General features: G+C 38.7%; 1 protein-coding gene across 1 annotated transcript; it reads right to left on the bottom strand.

Moving 5' to 3' along the window:
* Nucleotides 1-778: 778 nt before the first annotated feature.
* zgc:153184 (uncharacterized protein LOC751652 homolog) lies at nt 779-23,140 on the bottom strand. The gene is made up of 6 exons (XM_058632960.1): nt 23,038-23,140; nt 6,130-6,213; nt 5,960-6,031; nt 5,475-5,543; nt 3,913-4,131; nt 779-2,506 (listed from the first exon to the last, which is right to left on the bottom strand). Exons 1-6 carry the CDS (start codon nt 23,041-23,043, stop codon nt 2,069-2,071), a joined length of 888 nt encoding a protein of 295 aa, XP_058488943.1. The 5' UTR covers nt 23,044-23,140; the 3' UTR covers nt 779-2,068.
* Nucleotides 23,141-24,021: the final 881 nt, after the last annotated feature.

The following is a 24,021-nucleotide window of genomic DNA, read 5'->3' as shown; positions in this document are numbered from 1 at the left end:
TCAGCTTTACAGTAAAAATAAAAGCGTGGGAAGAACAGAAATTTTTTACAGTTTGTATTTGAGCAATAATTCATGGTATCCAGCGCCCCCTCTCTTCACCTCCAGATATTTTTGAGATTAAATATTTACACAGGACAAGTACGGAAGAGGATTAGGGAAGAATTCTGAGAAAAATGTCAGAATGATCACTTTAATCTCAGAATTCTAATTCAGAATTATCACTATAATCTCAGAATTCTAAGAAAAGAGTCAGAATTATGACTTTAATCTCTGCTTTTATTTTTTTTGTTTGACATTTGGCCCTTATCCTCTTCCGTAGACAAGGATAGGCAGGAAAAGTCATAAAAAAAGGCTTCCTTTTTGTGATAGAGTTGCTTGATATACTAAAATACTACCATTACGACTACTACAACTACTACTAAGGGGATTAATAAAAGTGCAGAAACAGAAAAATAATTGTTATAGGAATAATTATAATTTGAACTTTTGCATGTTATGAAACATACTTCCCATAATCAATTCCTGATGCATTCAGTGACTTATATATGTAGTAATAAAAAGTAGCAGATTCTCATGAATTCACAGCCATTCTCGACAGAAACTTGCATTTACAGGGGACTGAGATGCACCACACTTCATGTGGAGGACAGTAAATATATGTTCATAATGCCCATAGGAATAGATATTAAAAATACCATATTTTACTCATTCTGTAAATGTTTTAATATACAGTACTTCGGATTTAAAAGCTGTAAATGAAGCACAAAATTAGAAAATATCTCATGGTAACTTTTATTGGCCTCCAGCACATTCATGATTGTCCTCCGAAAAATAATTTACTTTGAATATGCTGCACAAAGTGACACACGTACACGAAGAAATGTTGATGCACAATGACTCAACAAGCCCAGACATCATAACGGGCACATGTAGCATGAAGGTTTTCCTCTAAACACGAAGCTGTTTATTATCTGAGTGACTTAAAAATGATAATGCAGATAATGTCCACCAACGTACAGCAAAATAAAATAAAATAAAGCAAAGTATATCGTTTTCAAACTAAGTGATTTAGTAAGATGTCTGTCATTTATATATCTGCTAATATTTATATATATATGTGTGTGTGTGATATCAAAGTTCAGTGCACTGTTTGAAATAGTCTTTGACTATTTGTCGTAAATGCTGTAAAAAATAGATTTTTCTCCTCTGATTCGTAGATACAGCGTGAAAAAAACGCCCCAGCTGCTTCTCATAATTCTCCAGAACTGTTCCACAAACAGCCTGAAGAGGGCAATATAGAGACTTAGAACAGGTATTGTGACATTTAAAAGGGACAGCTCAAGTTTTTTGTTGTTTTTAAGTGTGGCTGCATGAGGTAATGACATATTATCCACAACCGACTTTGCAGAGCATGCCACTGCTGAGTGCCGGTGTTTCTGTGAACATGAAAGCCTTCAGACACTTTCAGGCACTTAACTAAAGGTTCACCCAATAAAAACAACACCCTTGTTGCTTTATCTCACCATTAAAGGCCTTTTCTGGCTGAAAACAAGCTTGTGAAACTCTCGCACCAAACTCCATTGAGAAAATCAGCAATTTCATATCACAGCACACAGGAGTCGTGAATACACTGCTGCCTCCATGAGGGAGATTAAATATGTTATCTTGTGACGTTGGTGTTTAAACTGCTTTGTTCTCATTTACCCAAGTGACACAAATTCACCAATGAGGCAACATGAAACCAGCAGCTCCTGTATTCCCATGAGCTAAAAACAATGATTTTCTCTATGGGGTTTGGTGCTGGTTTACAAACTTTAGTTCTCAGTCAGAAAAGGCCGTCTAACAGTGAAAGGAAAGTACCCAAATATATTCAGGGATAGATTTTATCGAGTAAACCCTTTATTAAGTGGCTAATCTCTGTTGTTTGTTATGTCAAAGCTTGATTGTGGATCCATGGGAACAAACCACAATCCGTAACCTGAACTATAAAACAAGAGCGCCTCTGTTTAAGGAGTACTTCTCTGAGTCAAAGCACTGAATAACTTATATATTGTGTTGTTATTTTCATTCACATTCTTCCTTCACATTCCTTCTGACTCATCTCCTCCTCCATGTCTTCTGTCTCTGTGTTGTTGACCTCTGTCTGTTGAGCAGGACAAGGCTCTAAAGGTCGTCGATCCTCCTCCAAAGCCTCTGAGCTCCGGGCTCGTCGCGCCTCCTGCTCCTCCTCTCCTCGTCTTCCTCCTCCCCTGTTTGCTACCTTGTCCTTTGTCTTTTCACAGTCTCTGTCCCTGTCTCCAGCTCCTTCCATTCCGCCCGGCTGCTGCCCACACTCGTCCTCCTCCTCTGCCGGGCTGCTGAAAACCGGTTCCTTATCTCCATTTGCTACGGGGCAGTTCAGTTCACACGGGGACAGACCGCTGCCAAAAGCTCCCGCCTCCTCTCCAGCTGACCTTCTGTGCAGCCTCGTGGGTGGACGTCTCTTGAAGGAAAGTCGTGCTCGAGTCTGAGTGGAGAAAGAAATGAGTATGATCAGTTTCAAGGGAGAGTGCATCACATTTTGATGGCAGTAATTGAATACAATACCCATACGTACACTTGTATAAGGGTGAAATATCTTTATTATAACATTTTGTATGTACTTTAGGGCAAGGGTCTTGCTTTACGGAGGCCGACATCATGCACTGTCATGTTTCTACAACAACTTAGAAGACAGAACAAGAAAGAACAAACATCCTTTCTGATATTTCAGGGCTACCATATTTTCCTGAGAAGCTTGTGAAAAGGAGGGATGTGTCTGATCTGTACCGGACACATGTTCTAAAGACAGGACAGACTCTGGCCATTCTCTGCTACACTGGCCTCCATATTATCATATGTATGTAAGAGAGGATAGTACGCAAAAACTAGAATTAAATAAACGCATACATAATTATTTAATAAAGAAATTAATTCAAAAGTCAAACAAGCAGGCAAACAAATGGACAGTCATTTACTACAGTTGTGGTTTCACCTGCCATAAAACAAAAGAAACCCCATATTTATTTTATAGAGTAAAAACTAAATAGAACATTTTATATTAAATCCCCCAGGTTTATATTAAATCAGGTTTCAGTGGCTCTTTTTGGGATTAGACTTCTTCCACAGCAAAAACAGATCGAGAAATTAGCTTTTTCTTTACAGTTTTTATCACGAAAACAGTACTTCCTGTGCCTATTCCAAAGTAAAAGCACTTCCCTGATTACATTCCAATCAATTTATTATGAAATATTTGCAGAACCGACAGATGTGTGTTTTCATACTGAAGTGTCCTGGTAATCAGTTGAGTATAGTAAAGTATTTATAGTATTTAAATGTATATTTTATGATTTTTATATCGGCAGAAACCTACATAAAACATAGCTGATGCAGCCACTATTAAACATACTGGACCTTTAAAGCTGCAGTGTGTAACTCTTGGTGATTTATTTGTTTGTGAACTCATTTGACTCAGTGGTTTTTAATGTAACTTACATTTGTTTACACTCAAACACTACATTTTTAAATATTAATTTCCATTACTTTCACAAAGTTTCTCTTTGAAATTCACTTAAATGTAATATAATGACTGTATTTCTGGTCTGAGTGTGATAACTTGTGCCTAAGAGCGCTGCACAAACCAGTGGTAACCAGGGGCTCTTAACTAGGCTAATGGGATTAAATCCTCAATCCTCCCTTTGCAGCAGCGTTCACACGCGACACCAGCATCTTGCAGCAGCTTATCTAAGGCCTGCTTAAACTGAAGAGGCTGAACACCCGCAGAGAAACACGTCACTGGGTTCAAGGACCATGTGTCCCGGCTGTGATGTCACGGCCAAATGGGCGAAATAGTGCGAGAAAAATCCACGTGAACATGTGAAATAAAGTGAAAACCTTGTTGATGCTGGACAGCGTGCTGCCCTCAGCTGGGCTGTCGAAGCAGACGGGATCCTCGTCCTCGCTGGACTGACGCGAGGGTCGCAGGTTGGGGCTCAGCGGGCTGTGGGGTGTTGTTGGCGTTGTTGTCGCCGGGGGCAACGGCGACGGCTGCAGCTTCACCTCAGGGCTTTTGGGCGAAGGCAGCAGAGTAGTGGGCGACAGGGCGAGGTTGGCCTGCAGAGAGGAAACAAGGAAACACCCTGAAGCTCAGACACTAATCAGTCATATCTGAGTTCAATGTGTTTTAAAATTGAGTTTTTCAATTTTGAGGGACCTTTCTGTTGGAATTATTTACATTTTCATATCAGACATATCCACTAGTCTAAAGCCTTTTAAGAAGTTAGCAATACAATATGATTTTTGGCTTAATAAAGTATACATTTTAGTATCATTCCCACCTTCACTGTTATAACATATTTACTTTTCTTTATTTATTATGTGTTATTTTGCTGTCTCAAGACTTTTATGTACATTTTTCTTTAATTTACTTTTGTCTTTTACAAATTATTGTATTAGGACAAACATAAAACAAGGCTCAATGCTTTTTGGATCAACTGTTTAATTATACATAATATACATAACAGTGATCTTGGACATACTGTTTACACTGTGTTTTTATCACACACCTTTTATTAGAATCTTACTGTAAAACTAAATTGTACAGTTCACATATTCTTCTTTGTCTTCATATGTTAGATTATATCTTGTGTATTGAGATTAGATTTTTAATTACCAATACCTTGTCTCTGCTACTGTGACACTGCAAGCTCCCACTTGGCGATGAATAAAGTTATCTTTATCTTTCTGCCTTGTATTCTTTACCCTTAAATATATCCACTGTATGCACACATGTTCACATTTCTTCAATAACAATAATGATATCAGTGCAACCATAATAATACTAATAATAATAATAACATTAAAAACACAATTTGAATTCATTTGTTCAAACAGCAAAGCTGACGCTCAACAGATGGTAAAACTTGAGATTGACTGAAGTAAATCAGGTTAATTTCAAGCAAGGATTTAATTTATTAGGAGACATTTGAAAGAAAATGTTGTTATATTTGATTAGAGATATTATACAGGAGAGAAATTCCTTTTTGTTTGTCTTCAAAATCACCCAGAGTTTCCAGAGTTTCCAGAGTTTCCTTCCTGTTGTCAGACAGACAGATTGTGTCTTACCTGCACAGGAGAGAAGAAGAAGAGGGAGAAGCGACAGCCTTTCTGTCCCATGTCTGCTCACACTCTGTGTGAAACTGCTAACTACAGCAGTGACGCTGAGTTCGAGCCTCAGCAGAGGCTGAGTGGCACATAATCCCATCATCTCATTAATCTGAGCAGATTGTGTGGGCAAGCCCTTCCCTCTCAGCTCACGCACCAGTGCAGACTGAACTGCAGGTGGCAGTATTGTTTTAAATATCTCCTCCTGTGGATTTTATTCCCCTGACTTCACCGTCTCTCGCTCATAAAATCCTCATGTGGTCGTTTTCCTCTCACAGGTTATTATTACTGACCTGCAGTTTCTCGATGATGGACGAGTTCTTCATCTTGAGTTTGAAGGGATTTGGGGAGACTATAGTTTTCTGTCAAAGAGGAGACGACAGTCAACAATCAGAAGAGACAAATTCAGTAAATCAGCACACAGTTAGAGCTAAAACTGACATGAATTTCTAATAATAACAAGTTGTTATATTTCTTGTTTGAATGAACTTTTTTGGGGTTAAACCAACTGAAATCTTTAACCCCAACCCTTCTACTTAACCATTATTTATGTATTAAGTTGTATGAAGTTCATAGGACAATAAGAAAATGGTGCAAATATAAAAGTATACTCATTTAAATCAAAATGACTGAGTTGTGTTTCCCAGAAAAACAACAACTGCAGACACAGTTCACAGTCTTGTGAGGCTGAAATTAAAATGTGACGTAAATCCAGGCAAATCCAGGTTTTGTGCGTATCAAGGATGTTTGAGCAGAAGCATCTTGTGACATGACTCACATCTGATTCTTCGTTATCTTCCCTTCGGTTGTGTAACTTCAGGGAACACGGAGGTCTTCCTCGAAACGAAAACTGCAAACAAAGTTGTTAAAATAAAGCCTGTAAACACACACAGTCCACTTACATGTGGTTCCATGTGAGATTTATAGAAGTATAATAAAGTGCGTTACCTGGTCGTTTGTGGCGGGCATCGGCAGAATGTGACCTTTGAGTTTTCCAGCCAGGTCGGCCACAGATGGTTTGGATGGAGAATCCTTGTGGAAAAATGGAAAAACAATCAATAAATCAACTGAAAATAAACTATATATATTATTCACTCTCTGCTGCGAGTTGAGAATATTTCACTACATGTACACAGAGAGGAAAGGAAAAAGTCTTTACTTTAATCTCTGCACATCAAAGGGAAAACTTAAAGGCTCACTCTCCTGCACCAAAGACCAGACAAAATCAGCATTTTTAGCTCGAGATAGTCCTTTATTAGTCCTGCAGTGGAGAGATTTTCATCGTCACGGCAACAAAGACAGTAAAGATAAAGATAATAAATATTTCATAATATAATATGTGAAAGTACAATATAGACATTTATTAACAATACGACTATGAAACGTTAAAATAGATTGTACATTATAGACAGTTACCAGAAAATATACAGCTTGGGCTTGATATTTATTTAAACATGACGTATTATTATTACTATTGTATGTGTATATTGCACTTATGTAAAGTATATTATACATACATATATATATATATGTATGTATATATATATATATATATATATATTGCACATGGGATGAGCTGTTTAAGTGGATTTGTGCCGTGAGGTAAAGTTTTTTGTATGGAGTTTGGTGCAGGGAGAGTTCAGTCTGGGAAAAAAGTGACATAAACGTCAATTTATGGATGAAAATGGCAAGAAAAAGTGTTGAAAACGTGCTTAAGATATTGTAGACTAAAGCAGGCATAGAGTTAAGAAGCTGAGACGTTTGTTAAATGGCTATAATCTTATTATTTTTACTGGCAGTCGTGTTATTAGTGAAATGTGAGTGTCCGTGTTTCAAGCTGGTTTACGAAAATGCGAGTCGTTGTTGAAAAGGTGTCAAATACTGTGTGTTATTAAATTGGCTCAAAGTATTAATATCACAGAGGGCATGTTCGTGTTGATGGTGAGAGATGTCAATGTTCACAAACTGTGACCACAACTCACAAACACGGCAAAGTGAAACAGGGCAAAAGCAGAAAATGTCATAAATGATTTCCTTTTCACACCTTTTTTTACAAAACAGGAAAAGACTCAAGTTGTTTTTTGATTGCAGCTCAAATCTCTTTAACTCTGTAGCTCAAAGTTCTTCATCACTGCTCCCAGAGTCATTTACTTATCACTGCTGTTTGTTTGTTTACTACTTGGAGTTCACCTTTGATCAATCAACATTAAAGTTACAATTGTTTGGGGGCATTAATGATGGTAAAGAAGTTGATCTGTCATTAAGAACTTCGACCTGTGGGAGGCAGCGTTGCATCTCTCGGTGCACCGTCTGTGAGACGTCACAGGAGACTTTAACCAATCACAGAGCTGTTCTCACAGAGAGCGGACGCTCCTATTGGCTGTTCTACTACACGTAATCTATATTTGGTTCCCTTGTGCCGTGTTTCCATCATAGTACGGTACAGTTTGGAACAGATAAAGCCTGTCAAGCTTTGTATGAGAATAGATTTACGGAGTTACGTTTTCCTGTCGCCCAATCAGTCGACTGCCGGACCGTACCATTCTAATCTGGTAACAGTTGGCGGGGGGGTTATTTTGGTACTAATCCCAATGGAAATCCAAACCGAACTGTTCCACTCAGTGTAAACATTGTCGTTTTATACACACACACACACACACACACAAACATGAGTGACTAGTGACTTTACACCAGACTTCTTTAGTTGTTGGAGATTAACCCACGTTTTTAGGATTGTTAAGTAGTTTTAACTTATTTACAATTCGGCACGGCAGCACAAGATGGAGGTGTCTGTAAATCGAGGCCCTTGTGTAAAAGGACATATTCCAAAGCTATAAAAAACTTAAAAAATTGTCTTATTTTAAAGGGATTATAAACTTTTACAATCATATTTGCAGGTAGTATGTTCAATTTCTGTGGATAAACCCTTCTGTGCGTTTCACACTGGAGCTTTAACTGACCGCATTCATCTAATGCTAATGCTGACGCAGCTCTGAAGAGGAGAATGACTCTTTTTTTTAAAGACATGTACAAAAAAAAACAAAAAAAACAAAGCATGTACATGTGAATTCAGAAATAAAGGGCACGTTTCACTTCCCTGTTCCCTCAGACAGATTGAGAAACATTGGACCTGCAAACAACAGCAGGGTTCACTTCTTGGAGGAACTCATCTTTTTCGCCTACTTTGACAAGTTAGGACACAGGAAGTGAACCCCTCTCGCGCTCTCTCTCACACACTTTGTCTCCACAGCTGTTCAGCATCAGCACTGCAGCCTGTGACAGGAGGGACCTGTGTCCTTGCAGCCTTGCACCCTTATCACTCCTTGGCTCCTTCACTTTCTGTCTCTCCCACTATTTCCCAGGCTGATTGTTAAGACTTCCCTCCTCTGCTCTGCCCTTTGATGACCACTGACTCACTCCACGTATCTGCGGACCTAAGTGATAAGTTGGCTAGCGGGCTCGCGGCTGGAATGTGCACCAGCATCAGCCTCGAAAACAAACAACACTCACTCCAGTGTCCACAGGATCTGGACTGTGAGACTGTGAGTCCAGCGACTTGTTTCCAGCCTGAAGCAACGTCCAGACAAACACACGTAACAAATGCAAACAAATGTATTTTATATAAATGTGTGGTTGTCTCTTAACCAGAGGACGAAAAATGCTTTTTTTTACCAGGTTTCTTCTTTAAAGGCGACATAGACCGGAAGCTCCAATTAACGCTGCGTTTGTGTGTGTATCTGCGTCATTACCTCGTTTATTAAACCCTAAAGTTTCAGAACAAACAGTTCAGCCACTGCTGAGAAAATAGGGTTTTATTGTTTTCCTGGGCTCTGCGAAGCGGATCGGCACTTCCGTAGTTTGATGTCGTCATCAGAAATCCTCTACTCTCACCACCGTAGCGCCTCCTGGTGCGGGCACTAGTCCGGGCACATCCGGTTGCGTACATTCAACCGCAGAAGAAGAAGAACTACTCTCGTTGTAGCTGCTGAGATGCAGAGCATCCACCGTGCCAGAGGGGGAGCTGTGTATCTGAGAGCTGGCCTATAATATTACGTCACTTCCAGGTACCTGGCCAATCACAGGACAGTAGGAAAGCTCTCGTTGGCTGGCCAATCACAACACAGTCCACGTTCTGGGGGTGTGGTTTTGGTCTGAAACAGCGCGGCTGACGAGAGCGTCAGTGAGGAGATATTTTGATCGGCTCGTTTGCAGCGACTAGGAGGATTTTAACGATGAAAACAAGTTAATATATGTAAGTAGACCTCCATAACTAACATATATGTGTGATACAAGCATTCGATGTCGCCTTTAAAACACATTAAAGGTGTTTTATGGACCGTCATGAAAGAAACATGTTGTTGTTTTACATTTAGCCTTTTTGAGGGGCTTGGATTAAGGATCTTGTTGGTATGGCCTGTGCACTTCTGCATGTTTTATATCTGAAATAGTTTTGTCTCCATAACTATTTGTACTATTCTTATTGCTATCTTGACCAGGACTCCCTGGAAGAAGAGATATTGAATCTTCCTGGCTAAATAAAGGATAAATAACAAAGGTTTTAAACTGTGCTAACTAATGACTCACTTTGAATGGAGCGTCTTCAAACATTGTCCAACTGCATTGTGATTCTGTGCATCAGAAGGTGAGAAATATTCAACTTTCCAAGCGGCAACACCTTTAAAAACACATTATCCAAATACATCATATTTATACGTTTAGCTCAGACACAACACGACGCAAAAAGGTGAAAAGGTGAAAAGGTGAACGCCAACAGCGAACACAAAGAAGAACACACAGAGAATGTGCTGATGTGATTGATTAGCTGCTCACAAGGTTTGTGATGCAGTCAGAGTTATTATACCTCGGGATAACGTGGCAGGCGTATCCACAGCAGAATATATATGTGCTTTTAAATGAAAGAGGAGTAATGTGGACGTAGCCTGAGCTGTGCAGGCTCCCATACATCATGTCTGCACTCACAGATCTGTGTTGTACAAACACTGCTCGCACAACTCCCTCTGGCTTTCATGCTACATCTAATTTCCAACCCTCCTTTTTTTTATTCACCACAAAAGAGCTTGCGCTTCTTCTCACAGCTGCCAATTCTGTCACATTTCCTGGGTGTGTGCGTTCCCAGCTCCCTCCCTCTGCACAGTCCCAGCTTCACATCACAGATATCCACATTTTAATCACTTGCTTTATTTTTCTTGTTCTCCACATGACCTCACCTCCTTCTGCAGCCTCCGCCCAAAGTCATTACAGCATCAGCTGGCTCTGCACTCGTCTTAATCCACATCCCAGTCCCTTTTTTTCCTGCGCTCTCTTATCACGTCCTTGATAAATAGTACAGAGGGCCACTCATCGTCCACGCCGCTAATTTTGTGTGTGTGTGTGCGTGTGTGTGAGACCTCTAATTGTTTAACTCTTTCCTGTCTTTGAAAAACAAAAAGGCCTCCATCAGAGCACGAGCTCCAGTCACAACAGTGCAGGCGAAGTAAGTGCGGCTTTGTTTGGCTAAAATGTTTCTCAGATGTGTTCGGTTTTGAAATGTTTTCGATTGTTAAACTTTATTTAAATAATAATAATAATAATAATAGCAACACAAACGTACCTTTAATTCATGTACATGCACAACAAAAGAATCAGAGTGGAACAGTAAAAGTGACATTTTCTGCAGTCAGTAACATGTTAATGTGATTTTAATTCAATTAAAAGCTTCATTATCAGGATTAAATATTAAACTACGTTAATTAATGTCAATATGTCTTCTCTGAGTGAGTCCTTATCTTTAAAGGAAGTTCTTCAAGCAGAATAAAAATAACTCAACAGAAAATACTGTACTTCCCTGACTCATAACCCACCATGGATGGATTAAAATCTGTGCATTATATAATATTGTATTAACAATTTTAATACTGTTATATTACAGCTTGTTTTATTTTGAATAAAGCGACTTATTTGAAGACGTATCCAAGAGCTTTATATTTGATAAATGAGTCCTAAACTTCATTTTATGAATGTGATTTCAAACATAAACACAGAAATGATTGTATATAAATCTCCTGAGACCAAACTATGGGTCGTGACCCAGTCTGTGGCAATGAGTTATGTAATAAAATATAATTTTGCTCCTGTTTGGTGAATAAAAATGATAGTATTGTATGAAATATAACGTAAAAAAAAAAGTTAAAAATGTGACTTAAAACTTTCTGTTTAGCTTTAAATAAGTATATTTTTCAGCAATCTTAACCAAAATATCCCATATGACGTGAAAAATGTGCTTTAATTTAACAACTTGATTGTCTTTCATTATAAAAGAGAAGGTTTTTTTTCAAATGATTTCACCACATGTCTCGATGTGCGATGATAAAGGAGACACATTTCAGTGAGCCATACAAGGGCCTGCGGTTGGATATCAGTAACTCAGCTGGGACCCCGAGCTGTGTGAAAGAGTGGGAAACTGTGGTTCACTGCAGGGAAGAGCAGCGTAAACGCTATTTCTGTGGCTCTGAAGCCTGGGAAAAAAAAGAAGCTGCAGAGATTTTTAGGCAGGCGAGATCACAGTTCAGCTCGCTCTGTAACCCCCTCTGCTCCTCAGAGAAAGCGTCTCTGGATATATACGCTCGACCACATCTGAAAACAAACTGTAATCTAACATATGGACCAATCGAGTGTGTCTAAACAAGGAAACCTTTGGGGGGAGAAAAAGTAAAACCTCACCCTCGTGATTGAGGTTATTTTAGAAGTGGGCCTGGGTCGAAGCTAAAAAGGAACTGACTTTCCTCTAATCAGTTCCTTTAAGTTGTAGGTTATTTTTTACAGCTCTTCATAAACATCCTCTTACCCCAAAATATCTTTTTTCACTTTGAAAAATAAGGTAATTATGTTATTGTTCTTGCAAAACTGGCATAAAAATAAAGTAAGAGGCAGTGGAACTAAATAATTGTTAAAAAAAACAACTCTGAATTTTGACCAGTTAATGATGCTTTACGCTACAGTTTTGCCATTACAACACATTTTTCTATCATACTGCACAGCCTTCAGGAGCAACTTGGGGTTACATGATTTGCCCAAGGACACTTTGGCATGCAGAATCGAACCCACAACCTTCCATTTGAAATACGACCTGCTCTACCACTGATTCATGGTCAGCCAAAAGGAAAGCCATGTGAACAAACCTACTATTTATTCAACTAAACATACTGAAATGTAAAGATTTAAAAGATTACAATACAATACAAATGATGTACGAAGCTAAAAAAAGAAGCTAAGTAAATGAGGTCAATATATCGAGAAAAACCCACCAACAAATGTTAAAATCAACATCTTGTCATTCAGAAGGGTCAAACTATGGACTACAAGTTGTAAAAATGTAAAAAACATACAGCAAAGGTCTTTAAAACTTTAATCTTGCATCCATTATTTCTCTTCATTTAAAGGGTTTGTTAGTTTTAATCCCCAGGGCAGGTGAGAAAACATGGTTTTTCAAACCATTATGACCGATGTTATAAAGAAGTGCAGCAGTGTGAAGAGGCCAATAAAATTTCCCAGGAGGCAGATTTATTCCCAATAAGATCATTATATTTTTTAACTAGAAGTGGTTCTTTAAATTCTTTCTCACAATCCTCAGACACAGTAAGGTGTTACGTTTCTGCTGTAACATACACAGGAAGACAAATAACTCAGATACACAGAAGACGAAAGAGCCAAAAGTCCAAAATCCAAACACTAGGGAAACACTCTAGGAAACACGAGGAAAACAAACACAATCCGTCAGGGACATGTGCTGAATTCAGTATCTGACTGGAGGTTGACTAACAGGGACAGGAAGTGGGCGTGGTCGGGTAAATGGAGGGAAAACTAAACAAAAGACCAGGAACAGGAAGTGGGGAACAGGTGTGTTACTAAGAAAAGCACAAACTGCAAAGAACCACACGTGATGTAAACGGACGAGAATAAAACACTAGAAAACCTTTGTTTTCATTTTCAAGTGCAATTTAAGTGTCACAGGTACAACGATAATGCAGAAGCCTCTTACAATGTGTTTGCAAACATAATTAAGTACCACAGAATGAAAAAACTAATATATAAGTGAAAATACAGAGAGTATATTTAAATGTATATAGTGCAAAATGCTTACCAACTCATGTTTATTTACAAGAAGTAAATAATGTTTTTGAGCAACTGTGACAAGATATGTCTGCTGCTAATGTGCTCTAACATGAAATAAGATTTTAACCATAATAAAAATGAAACGTGACAATCCATGCACCGGTCAAAATCCTTGAAATGTATATAGCAACTATCTCGTATCCCTAAAACTACACTACATACTAAGCAAATCTTGATAAATACTTAAAAGTATGAACTTCCAATTGAAACCATACATTATAACATCATGTCAAGTAAAGTGTCAAGATGCCATCGTCTGTTTGTGACACATCAAGATAGGTAACAATGAGAAACACGTGGTTGTAGGGATATATTATTATTTTTATTGTCTCTGGGATTTTGTACCAGTAGTTGAGTTAGAGGAACCCACCCATAAAAGTCCTTAGCTTCCTCTTTCATGATTGTCTGGCACTGATTTGCCTCCAAGTACCACTAGAGGACAATCACATTAAGTAATACTTAACTTAATTTACAGAGCAGCACATGAACACAACTGTGTTGGGGGCGTCTAATAACTTTAACAAATCTCATTCAGGCTCGTGTTCCCTCCTCCAGAAGCTCACGCAGGTACCATGTGGTCGACGGTGCACATGAAAAATCTCTGAAACCTTTTCATTTCCAGTGTGTGGATTGAAACACGAGGTTCTTCAGAATGACGAGGAGATGGATCACACACACACACACACGCACACAAAGCCTGCTCTTGTCTTATTTCCTGTGATTCTCATTTCCAGAGGCAGAGGAGGAAGAAGCACATGATATTATAGACTCAGTAACATCCTAACATTCAGTATCTGCTTGATATAACGGCGGCAGCACGTGGAATCTACCACGGAGCCGCTAAAGATGACGACGCTTTCGTCTCAAATCTCATGCACTCTTCGCTGGAGAAAAGTGAAGATAAATGGAGCAAACCAAAGCGCAGCTGTTCACCGGGTTCTTCAATAAGCTCGCTGCGTGTAATGTCTTCAGTGTGAGCGCAGACTTGTTTTGTTTTCATAAGTCAGCATGTTCTGCCAGGGGGGGAAAACCCACCACGGTGAGCAGCTCCCTTCTGTCTGCACTTGTTAAGTGGTACGAGAGTCGACAGGAACCTTCCCACCTTCCCTTTCCAGGAAAACATGATGCGTCTTTGGACCAAACCTCTTCTGAATAGCTCACTTTTCCACTACCCTCACTGGCACTGAGGTGGATGCTGTGTTTTCGTGTGTGTGCGTGTGTATGAAGAACCGGCCCCGGGTGGAGAGGGCCTCAATCAGAGGGATGAGGTAAATGGGATGCACTCATGTAAGAGCCATTCGCTGCCGTTGCATCATGGGAAATGGGTGGTGCTGCAGAGACTTAAGACTTAAGCTCGTATTGTTGGGTGGAGGACAATAAAAAGAACATCCACATATAGGCAGGGATGGATTACTGAACAACCGGGCCCTGAAGTCCAAGCCTCTGCACTTCCATACTGCTGTCTCCACTACTACATTATTCGTATTTATATATATATATATATACATATAAATATTTTCATGGGGCCCTGAAGCCAAATAATAGTGAAAATGTGTTGTCTTTATAGGGCTCTTTAAGTTATTATCCATCCCCGATGTCTTTAAGGGGCCCTCAGTCATTATTAGCCAGGTGTTGCCTGACAAAAAGCACATTTAACTAGAGGTAGATCTTAACTAGGATAATCTGTTCTTGCAGTTTTCCACTATACAGTTGTAGCATGGCTCGTCAAGATTTGGTTCGTTTTCCATCACTAGTACCTCCCCATGTGGGCGGAGTCATCATACCACGACAAACTTGTGACGATCAAAGCAGTTGTTTTCAGTGTAACTGAATCATCAGAATCAGTTGATTAAAAAGATTTGTTGAGTCACTGAACTGAAATTCCACTGAACGGGTTGTGATTCGACTTTTTGTAAATCATCTTTGGCATAATTGATCAAGAAATCCATAATGTGTTCATTTGTAAATTGTTGTTAAGTTGAATAAAAACACAAGTTGCAGGGGAGTGAGGTTTTTTTTGGTCACCCAATCAGCTGACTGTCATGAGTGGAGTTGGTCTAGCTCCACCCAAAACAGACCGTACCATTACTCCAAGGGAAGCGTGCCAAAAATGGAACAGTTGGGTCCTGTTATTTTGGTACTATTCCTCATGGAAATACAAAAAAAAGCGTCTGCTAAATGACATGTAATGTAATAAGCAGAGTCCACTTCTGAAACTCAGTCATCACAGTAATTCTGCCTACTGCAACTTTAAATGTGATCCAAAAGACTCACTATGTGCTGCTGATCACTGACTTACAAACACAGCAAGAGAGAGTTGTGACTCAACATGTTTGAACCAACACAGCAAAAGATTCAGAGAAGCATCTGTCGTGGATTCTTCATGGTGTTCTGCTACTCTCATCCCATCTGCTCCAGAAAAAACAAAACACCTGGACATCAGCTCAGATGGTTTTATGTGGAGGCAGAGAGACACAGACACCATGAGGTAATCACCCTCTGAAACCTTGCACCTTCAATACTGCATGGCTGTGATGCCACAGGGTTTGGCATTCATCCATTCATCTGAGGGAGACTTTGTTTACTTTAATTTCAACTATTCTGCTGCATTGTGGGAATGTGGAGGAGCACTGGCTGTATATGCTCAGTTACAGTACAAAATAATGCATTGATTTTGATATGGCACCTTTCAATTGTGCAAGGTAATTAATGCAGTGGAGAAAATGACCTGAAATTGGTTTGTTTATTGAGATGATGTAATATAATTTGATTTATATTTACCACAAGTACATAATGTCAGCAAAGGTTGTAAGTCATAATTACTGTATTATACAGTTAAGTGTTGCATTAGGGCCATAAAATGTGACAACACTCTAAAACTCTTATCAGTGTTTGTGTAGATTTTAATTCACCCAGGTCATAACTATATAAAAGTCATTAAATTACTTTTAAATTACTCTTTTTCTTCTTCAGAGCTGAAGAAGCCGAGAGGTGAGACATCTACACGTCCATGTGCGTGTCATTCAATGACTTTTGCGTAAAACTAATAACTCCCCAATGTCATTTTACCTCAGCTTAGATGTTGTGTATTTTACATCATTGTAATGTCATTCTCAACTGAGTAAAGCGTTTGAAAACCTCTTACAAAACAATAGGTTTAAAGAAAAGGTCACAGGTCATAGTCCTGTTTCCTGCCTCCCTGCATCGTAAACATGTTTCGACAATAATCTGATTCTCAGCTGCCTTTGTTTAACGAAGCAGTCAAAGCTAATTAGATTTTTGTCCATTATCAGACCAGGTTCACCCAGAAGATTAATAAAACATGCTCAAACTTGTAGCCAACCTCTAAGTGTAAAAGTACACACACACACACACACACACACACTAAATGAAAAAGCACAGATGATGAAATCAAAAAAATACTTATCAACTCAATTAAGGGAGTGAAAAATCCTGGCAAAAAAAAGGAGTAAAACCTGACTGTGAGAAAATGGCACTTGCACAGAACAAGCAGCTTGCAGCACTTAATGTGTTTGCACTTTTTTCTGCCAAAAAAGGAAACAAAGAGCGTGTGGGTGGTTTGCAGAGGTTCAAGCTGCATGACTTAACTGTTCTGCAAGGAGATTTGGCTGCACGTTATAAAGTTATGATGCTGTTGTTGTTGTTTTTGTTGGCGTTTCCACTGGTTCACTTGTTCATGTTCCGCTTCTCGTCCCATTCTAACATGATTATTGACTTTTATCTCCTTTGACGTGACACGATGTCGGAAAAAGAAACTACATTACAACATACATCATGACCCAAAGTCCTCTCGTCCATGTCGTTCATAGCTCAAGTTATTCAAACTATGAGTAATAGGTTAAATAAGCCAGTTTGAAAACTCAAGCGGTAGTTTTTGTTTCTAATATATTGAAACATATGACATTTTTATGACAGATGTAACAAATAATACCGTTTAATACAGAGTAAATCCAACATAGTGTGCTTTAATATTGGACGTGTTCAGCTCATATATTATCTTACATACTTCAAGAAGTCCTTCTTTGCTCGTATTAGGGATTCAACTTCCTTGAAAGCAAACAGAAAGCGTGTTTTCTTTTCACAGTGTCCTCTTCACTATCTGCTCTGTGGTTCCCACCCCTGTTATCTCTCTGGGCCACACACACACACACAGTGGACTGAAACTCAGAGGTGGCAAACACAACCTATAGCAGGACTCACAAATACTGGATTGGTAACAACTATTGCTGCACATTTAATCGCAAAATAATACAAAATCCCAATACGATGAAGTGTAATATCAAAATTGTAAGACACCGTTATTTTATAAATATAGAACAAAGCAGCATTATAAGGACGCTTGCACAAAAGTCTTACTGTACAGATGACAAAAATGTCAAGTGACTATGATTTTTGATATTTTGTTGCATGTAAATGACAGTTAAATCACAATATATGACTACACGGCACAGCTTTAGTAACCATTTCTAAATTAATTACCATGAACAGTACAGTATTCCATCGGTTTAAGGTCAAACACATTTGAAGCTGTCATCATAAACAGTGGCTGACATTTTTCACTATTTTCTGACATTTTATGGACCACAATAATCAATAAAATAACCGATAAGGAGAATAATTGTAAGCTGCAGATGTAAATGGCCGCAACAATCACTATTCTGCAGTAAAAAAAAAAATGAGGCAAAGCAGTTAAGGAATTAGGAGGCTTTATGAAGCATTTGATTGAGTCGTAAAGGTGCAAATATCCTCCAACCAGCCAAAACGACCTCAGGTAGTGAAATACAGCACAGGTAATAAACCTGTATTAGTTTCTCACATGACAACAGGAACCAGTATGAGTTTAGATTAAACCGATGATTTGAACCCTGTACGTTGTAAAGCCGTCCAAGTAAAACTGGGCGATAAAAATAAATGCGATTTGATTTAAAATGCTTTAGTCAGCGACTCTCTGCACACTGTTAACTTTAATGAAAAGTGATCCTTTGTTTGTTGGAGTCTGGTGAAAATGTTCTGGCTGATTAAGTCCAGCCTTTCAGACAGTTTTCTTTACGTCCATCATTTGTCATCGCACGTGTTTGTCGTTGTGTGTCTCCTTCACACCTAAAAAAAACACATGTCAAATGTGTTTCCTGCCTTTTAAAATGTCTGGCAGGAGGTTTTCTACTTTTCATCATTGCAGTGCACTTTAACGCTGCTAACAGCTGACAGGTGTCACCTCACTGTTTAACGTGTCGTCATCTGTAAAATAACATTTAAAACTCTGGTGAACTGAAAGAACATCAAGAATTCTAAAAGACTTTTATAATGAGTGCAGCCTGGCTAACAGCCTGAGGCTAGTTCCACTTTGACCTCTTCTACTATTATTACCAGGGAAACTAAATATGTTGTGAAATTGGGACAACAGAAATGCTGAGACCACAGTGAAAATATGAAGCAAATGATTTCTGCAGTGATAACATGTTTGGCAGCACAAAGGAACAGTACGTTTGAGGACATTAGCGGTCACCGTAGCCAACTCTGTAGCATCAGTCTTTGGCATTAGCTACTGTCATTAGCAACTACTATAGTATGATGCTGTGCCATCTGTGCTTGACGTTAGCAGCTAACAAGTAGTGTAGCACTCGCAGTACTGTAGCCAAATGTCATAGCATTGGTGTTTGACTTTAGCAGATATATAACAAAATGCCATGTCATCTGTGCACAATGTTAGCAGCTATTTTCATTAGCAACTACTACTGTAGCCAGGTGCCCTGTGGTCAGATGTTGTGGCACTGGTGTTTGACTTAAGCATCAACCGCAACAAGACGCATTGGCATCGGTGGTTTGGTGCTAGCAGCTGCTGTAGCTAGACACTGTGGCGTCTGTGTTTGACGTTAGCAGCTATTGTAGCCACTTCTCAAGCCATAGTCTATAACACTGCTGTGTGACATTGGCAGCAACTGTAGCATCTGTTGTTTGACAATTACACCAAGCATTTAGCATTTGGCATTAGCAGCAAACGTGAGGCACCAAGGCTGTAGCTAGGCAAACTGGCATTGGTGTTTGACATTAGCAATTGCTGTAGTCAGGTGTGAGGCACTGTTTTCAGATGATAGTAGTAACTGTGACTGGACAGTGTGGCATTGACGTTAGCAGCTACTATAGCCAGGTGATGTAGCATTGGTGTTTGTTTGACGTCAGCAGCTACTATAGCCAGGTGACGTAGCATTGGTGTTTGTTTGACGTTAGCAGCTACTTTAGCCAGGTGACGTAGCATTGGTGTTTGTTTGACGTTAGCAGCCTGCAGCCAGATGCCACAGCATCAATGTTTGATGTTAGCAGCTGCATTGATGATTGTGTTAAATGTTGCCTAAGATAAAATAATAAAATAAAACAAAATGGGCAGAAGGTACAACATTGAAAGAGGGAAAGTCAGAGGAAATCTGATGTGGTTTGCAGAAACATGCACAAACAGGAAGCACAAGTAAAATCTTGAGTCACATGAGATTCTGGTGATTTGTCAGTACAACAGAAGCCTTTTAATAACTGAAAAGTATAAGCTGTAAACAACTGTTTTCTGTGCACAGTGTAAACAGAGATTGAACCACGGCAACGGAAAAGAGCAACTATAACACTGAACTTCATGGTCAGTTCTAAGTGTCAGAGAGAATAAATCTTCATTTACTCTTCAGCAATCACTGATGAAGTGTAACTCTCTGACAAGCTCTGGATGTCAGATGATTTCATCCTGTGTCACAGGATGGTAATAATACTGCTCCAGAGGATTAGATTAATCATAAATGAATTATCTGATATTTATAAAAATCACATTTAAATGGGTTGCAAATCATCAAATGAATAACGGCTGAGTTCCATTTAGCTTCTTCAGTGTCTCGGTACATGCTGGGTCACTTGTTTCCACTGACACATGCTTTTCCTGCTAAAAGACTTCATATTGTCTGCTGTGAAAAATGACTTTTTTTTCCCCCAGCCCTTTAGTCTCACAAGATCTCACTACATGAAGAATAATGAATCTGAAAACAAAAAAAAAATTTACAAGTTTTATAAATGAGGCCCCAGGTCATGTGACGTCTCTTTACAGCATTTTGAAGCATTTACGCGACATAATGGGTTTTTCCGATATCTGATTTTTACCACTATGGGACTGATACTGATGCTGAGGATCAGACACATGCCGAGAGTTACTACTTCTACAATCATTACTACTAATAACAACAGTGTGATACTTTACATTCATAAAGCAGTAAAAGAGGGAAAAAAATAACTCTTGAGTAAAAGTCTGGCTGCTACACTCTGGTCTCTTAACTTTACTGTGGATTACATAATAAATGTGCACACCATATGGTTGGCAAGAAAATCCCAAATACTCACTCCTCTTTTCTGTGGTGTTGTTTTTCCATTAAAAAGCCAAAAAACCACCACCCAAAAACACATGGAGAGTCCAAGTCCTCAGGTGCACACACACACACAAAAACACACACACACACACACGCAAAGTTTCCAGTTTGTCACCACAACAGCTCATTGCGAGATGCAAAATGTAAAAAACATTTCCACGCGTTAATCTCATTTTAAAAGACTTTACTTGAGGCAGTGAACGTGACCGTCATTTCTCCTGAAGTGAGAAGCACAAAGAGTCGCTGGTGTGTGTGTGTGTGTGTGTGATGTCACCACAGCTCAGATGACGGCGAGTAACAGTAACTCCACTTTGACACGAATGCACATTGAAAAAGGTCATGAAATTGAGAATGTCACATTCAGTGTAAATAAACAGCGAGTGGAAACCTCAAGTCAAAATAACCTCCCAGGTAACAACTGAGATGTCAAACACCTGAATCTGACTGTCAGCATTTTATGTCCACATCAAAGTTTTCAACACGAGGGGAGAAAGTGTTCTTTTAAAAAGGGAATATCAGATATTTAAGATGTTTCTACTGTGTCACCAAACTCTAAATCATTTGTCAGACTAATATCTCGCAGTGAAACTTGAACTTGTGAGATCTAGGTTACTTCTTTTTTTTTTTCTTCACCCAGAAAACGTGAAACACAACAACAACTGGACCTGTTTTCACCCTGTCAGGTCTTTTATAAAGTACCTTAAAGGGATACTTGAGTAAAAGTATCTCTAAGTATTTGTACTTTGTTACATTACAATACTGGAAACACTTTTCCTTCTGATCTAAATCAGTAAATATTCTCCTCTTTCATCTTTTCACCACCATCTCACAGGTTTTTGTGTGTCAACAATGGAGAGAAGAGTAATGTAAGAGGACCTGGAGCTTAAACGTGTCCTGTGAGTATGAGAGGGAGAGAGAGAGAGACTCGTGCTGTAGGGGGAAACATAAATGTGGGCGTTCTGTTCCCATTCATAACATGACATTAAATACTGGAGAATGATGCTGAAAAGTCTGGAGGGAACAGGGAGGAGGTCACAGAGGAAAAACACATGTGTGTGGAAGGACCAGAGCACAACAGGAGGTTTAGATAAAAAAAAAAAACAACCCTGTAACATTTTTAATTTTAAAGCACTGTAGTTTTCCATTAGGTCACATGACGAAACCAATTATATGTACACTGTGTATGTTCTTATGTATTTTATATGGTGTCCATATAGTTTATTTTATAGTAGTATATTTGATTTATTTCCCTTTTTCTGCTCTGTTCACCTCCATAATTAGTAGTTAATTGTGATGTAAACATGTAAAGAAATAAATAAATTAAAGTATTTTTGCATACTTGTTCGTCCCCGTTTAATTCTTTATAGTATTGCTATTGTATTTCTGCATTTGTATGTTTTATAGTTTGATAACCGATTAATCAGTTTGATTGTTTGAAGTTATCCATGATTTTTCAGTTTCTTAAATGTGAATATTTTCTGGCTTCTTTGCTCCATGTGACAAATAAATCATTAAAAACTGAATTATTTTGGATTGTGGACAAAGACATCATGATTTTTCAGGTTTGGGAAACATTTTTCAACACTTTAGGACCAAAGAAGAACTGGATTAATTGAGATAGTTGCAGCTCTTATTATGTGCTCCTGACCCAGATTAAATTTGCCAAATGTATTCTGAGAAGTAGATGTTCTCAATTTTTGTTTATTCTTATTTTTAAAGGTGAGCAGAGTGTCATTTTTGCACATGATGACAATAAAGCGACTGAATCATTGGATATATTTAAATTAAAGAGACAAATCAACACAACACTGACTTCTGATGTTGTTCTCTCAGCTCTGCTTCCTTTCTTTCGCTCTCTGTGTGCGGTTACTCGTTATGAAGCTTTCACCATAAACTGCAAACATCTGTCAGTCTGACATATTCATATCACACGCAGCTTGTCTCAATATAATAAGCTCTAATTATACAACTCAATAATATCACAATGAATTGAGCATCAAAAAGCAGATTATGTGTGACGTTTATATGGAGTAGGAGTCCACATGTTTGTATAATAATCTTAATTTCACTTTTCCTATCCAGTTCCTCTATAAATGTGACACCAGCATAAACAGTATTAAAAACACTCACTCACAGCTCCAGTGATGTCATGTGTTTTCAAACCACACCACGGCCGCGGCCAAAACCACATTAAATGTCAAAAACAGCAGCTCCAGTGGATTAAAAGTAGAGGCTACAACAGCAGGAAGAGTCATAAAGCAGTTACCTCCATCCTGCAGAGCGAGCCACAGATCCTGCTTCTCTCTCTGTGTCTGTGCCTGTGTCTGTGTCTGCTGGAGCAAACTGTCTGCTGCTGCTGCTGCTGCTGCTGCAAAGACTGTTTATATCTGGAGCCAAATCAGCCTCATGTACTGAGGAGGAGGAGGAGGAGGAGGAGGAGGAGGGGACAACTTTCACATGCCTGCAACACTGTCAAGCCAGTAAAGTGTAAAAAATTTACTACTTCTGCTGAAGGTTTTCAAAATAAAACCCATATTTAAGACAGTTTTTTGCACTGGAAAAACATGAAATCACCTTTATACACAGTTCATACAAAAATATTATAGATCATTCAGTCAACAACAACTTTGTTTATTTGGTTTTGGAAAAGCTTATCATTTTATCAAGACATTCACAAGTTATAAAGTCAGCATTTTCTAATACAGAACGATTTGAAACAAAACAAAGCAAATTGACCTATTGCAGCACATACAGCAAAATGCAGCAAAAACTAATGTAGTTTTAATAAAAGTAGAAGTAATAAAACAGTTAAGCTCTGAACTCCCATTGAACACCTAAGAGATTTTCTCCCTTTTCTTCATCTAAATAATCAAAGTATGGTGAGTTGTGTGTTTTCACCAGCAGTTCAACAAATGATGTGACAGTAAAATCAAATAAGTTTGGATTTTTGTTTATTTTTCGAAATGTATTTAACGGTGATTTGGACAAACCAACAAACTTAGTCGTAACAGTTTACCGGTCAGATCGCAAAATAACAAAACCACAGCAGTGACATCATCATTGTGTTTAATGTTTTCCAGCTGATGGGAAAAAGAAAAAAAAAAACACCTGCAGTGACTTCAGTGTTTGTTTGTCATGAGGTAACGGAGCAATTTTCTGCCCAATTTACTTTTTGCACAAACAAAAAACTGCCCTGTTTCACATGGAAAATACCTGCACTGTGTGAATATCTAACATTTTCAGATCTTTT

Source organism: Solea solea, chromosome 7 (assembly GCF_958295425.1).
Source record: "Solea solea chromosome 7, fSolSol10.1, whole genome shotgun sequence".
Lineage (NCBI taxonomy): Eukaryota > Metazoa > Chordata > Actinopteri > Pleuronectiformes > Soleidae > Solea > Solea solea.
Note: the sequence above shows the minus strand (reverse complement) of the source record. Positions and strands in the feature narration are given on the sequence as shown.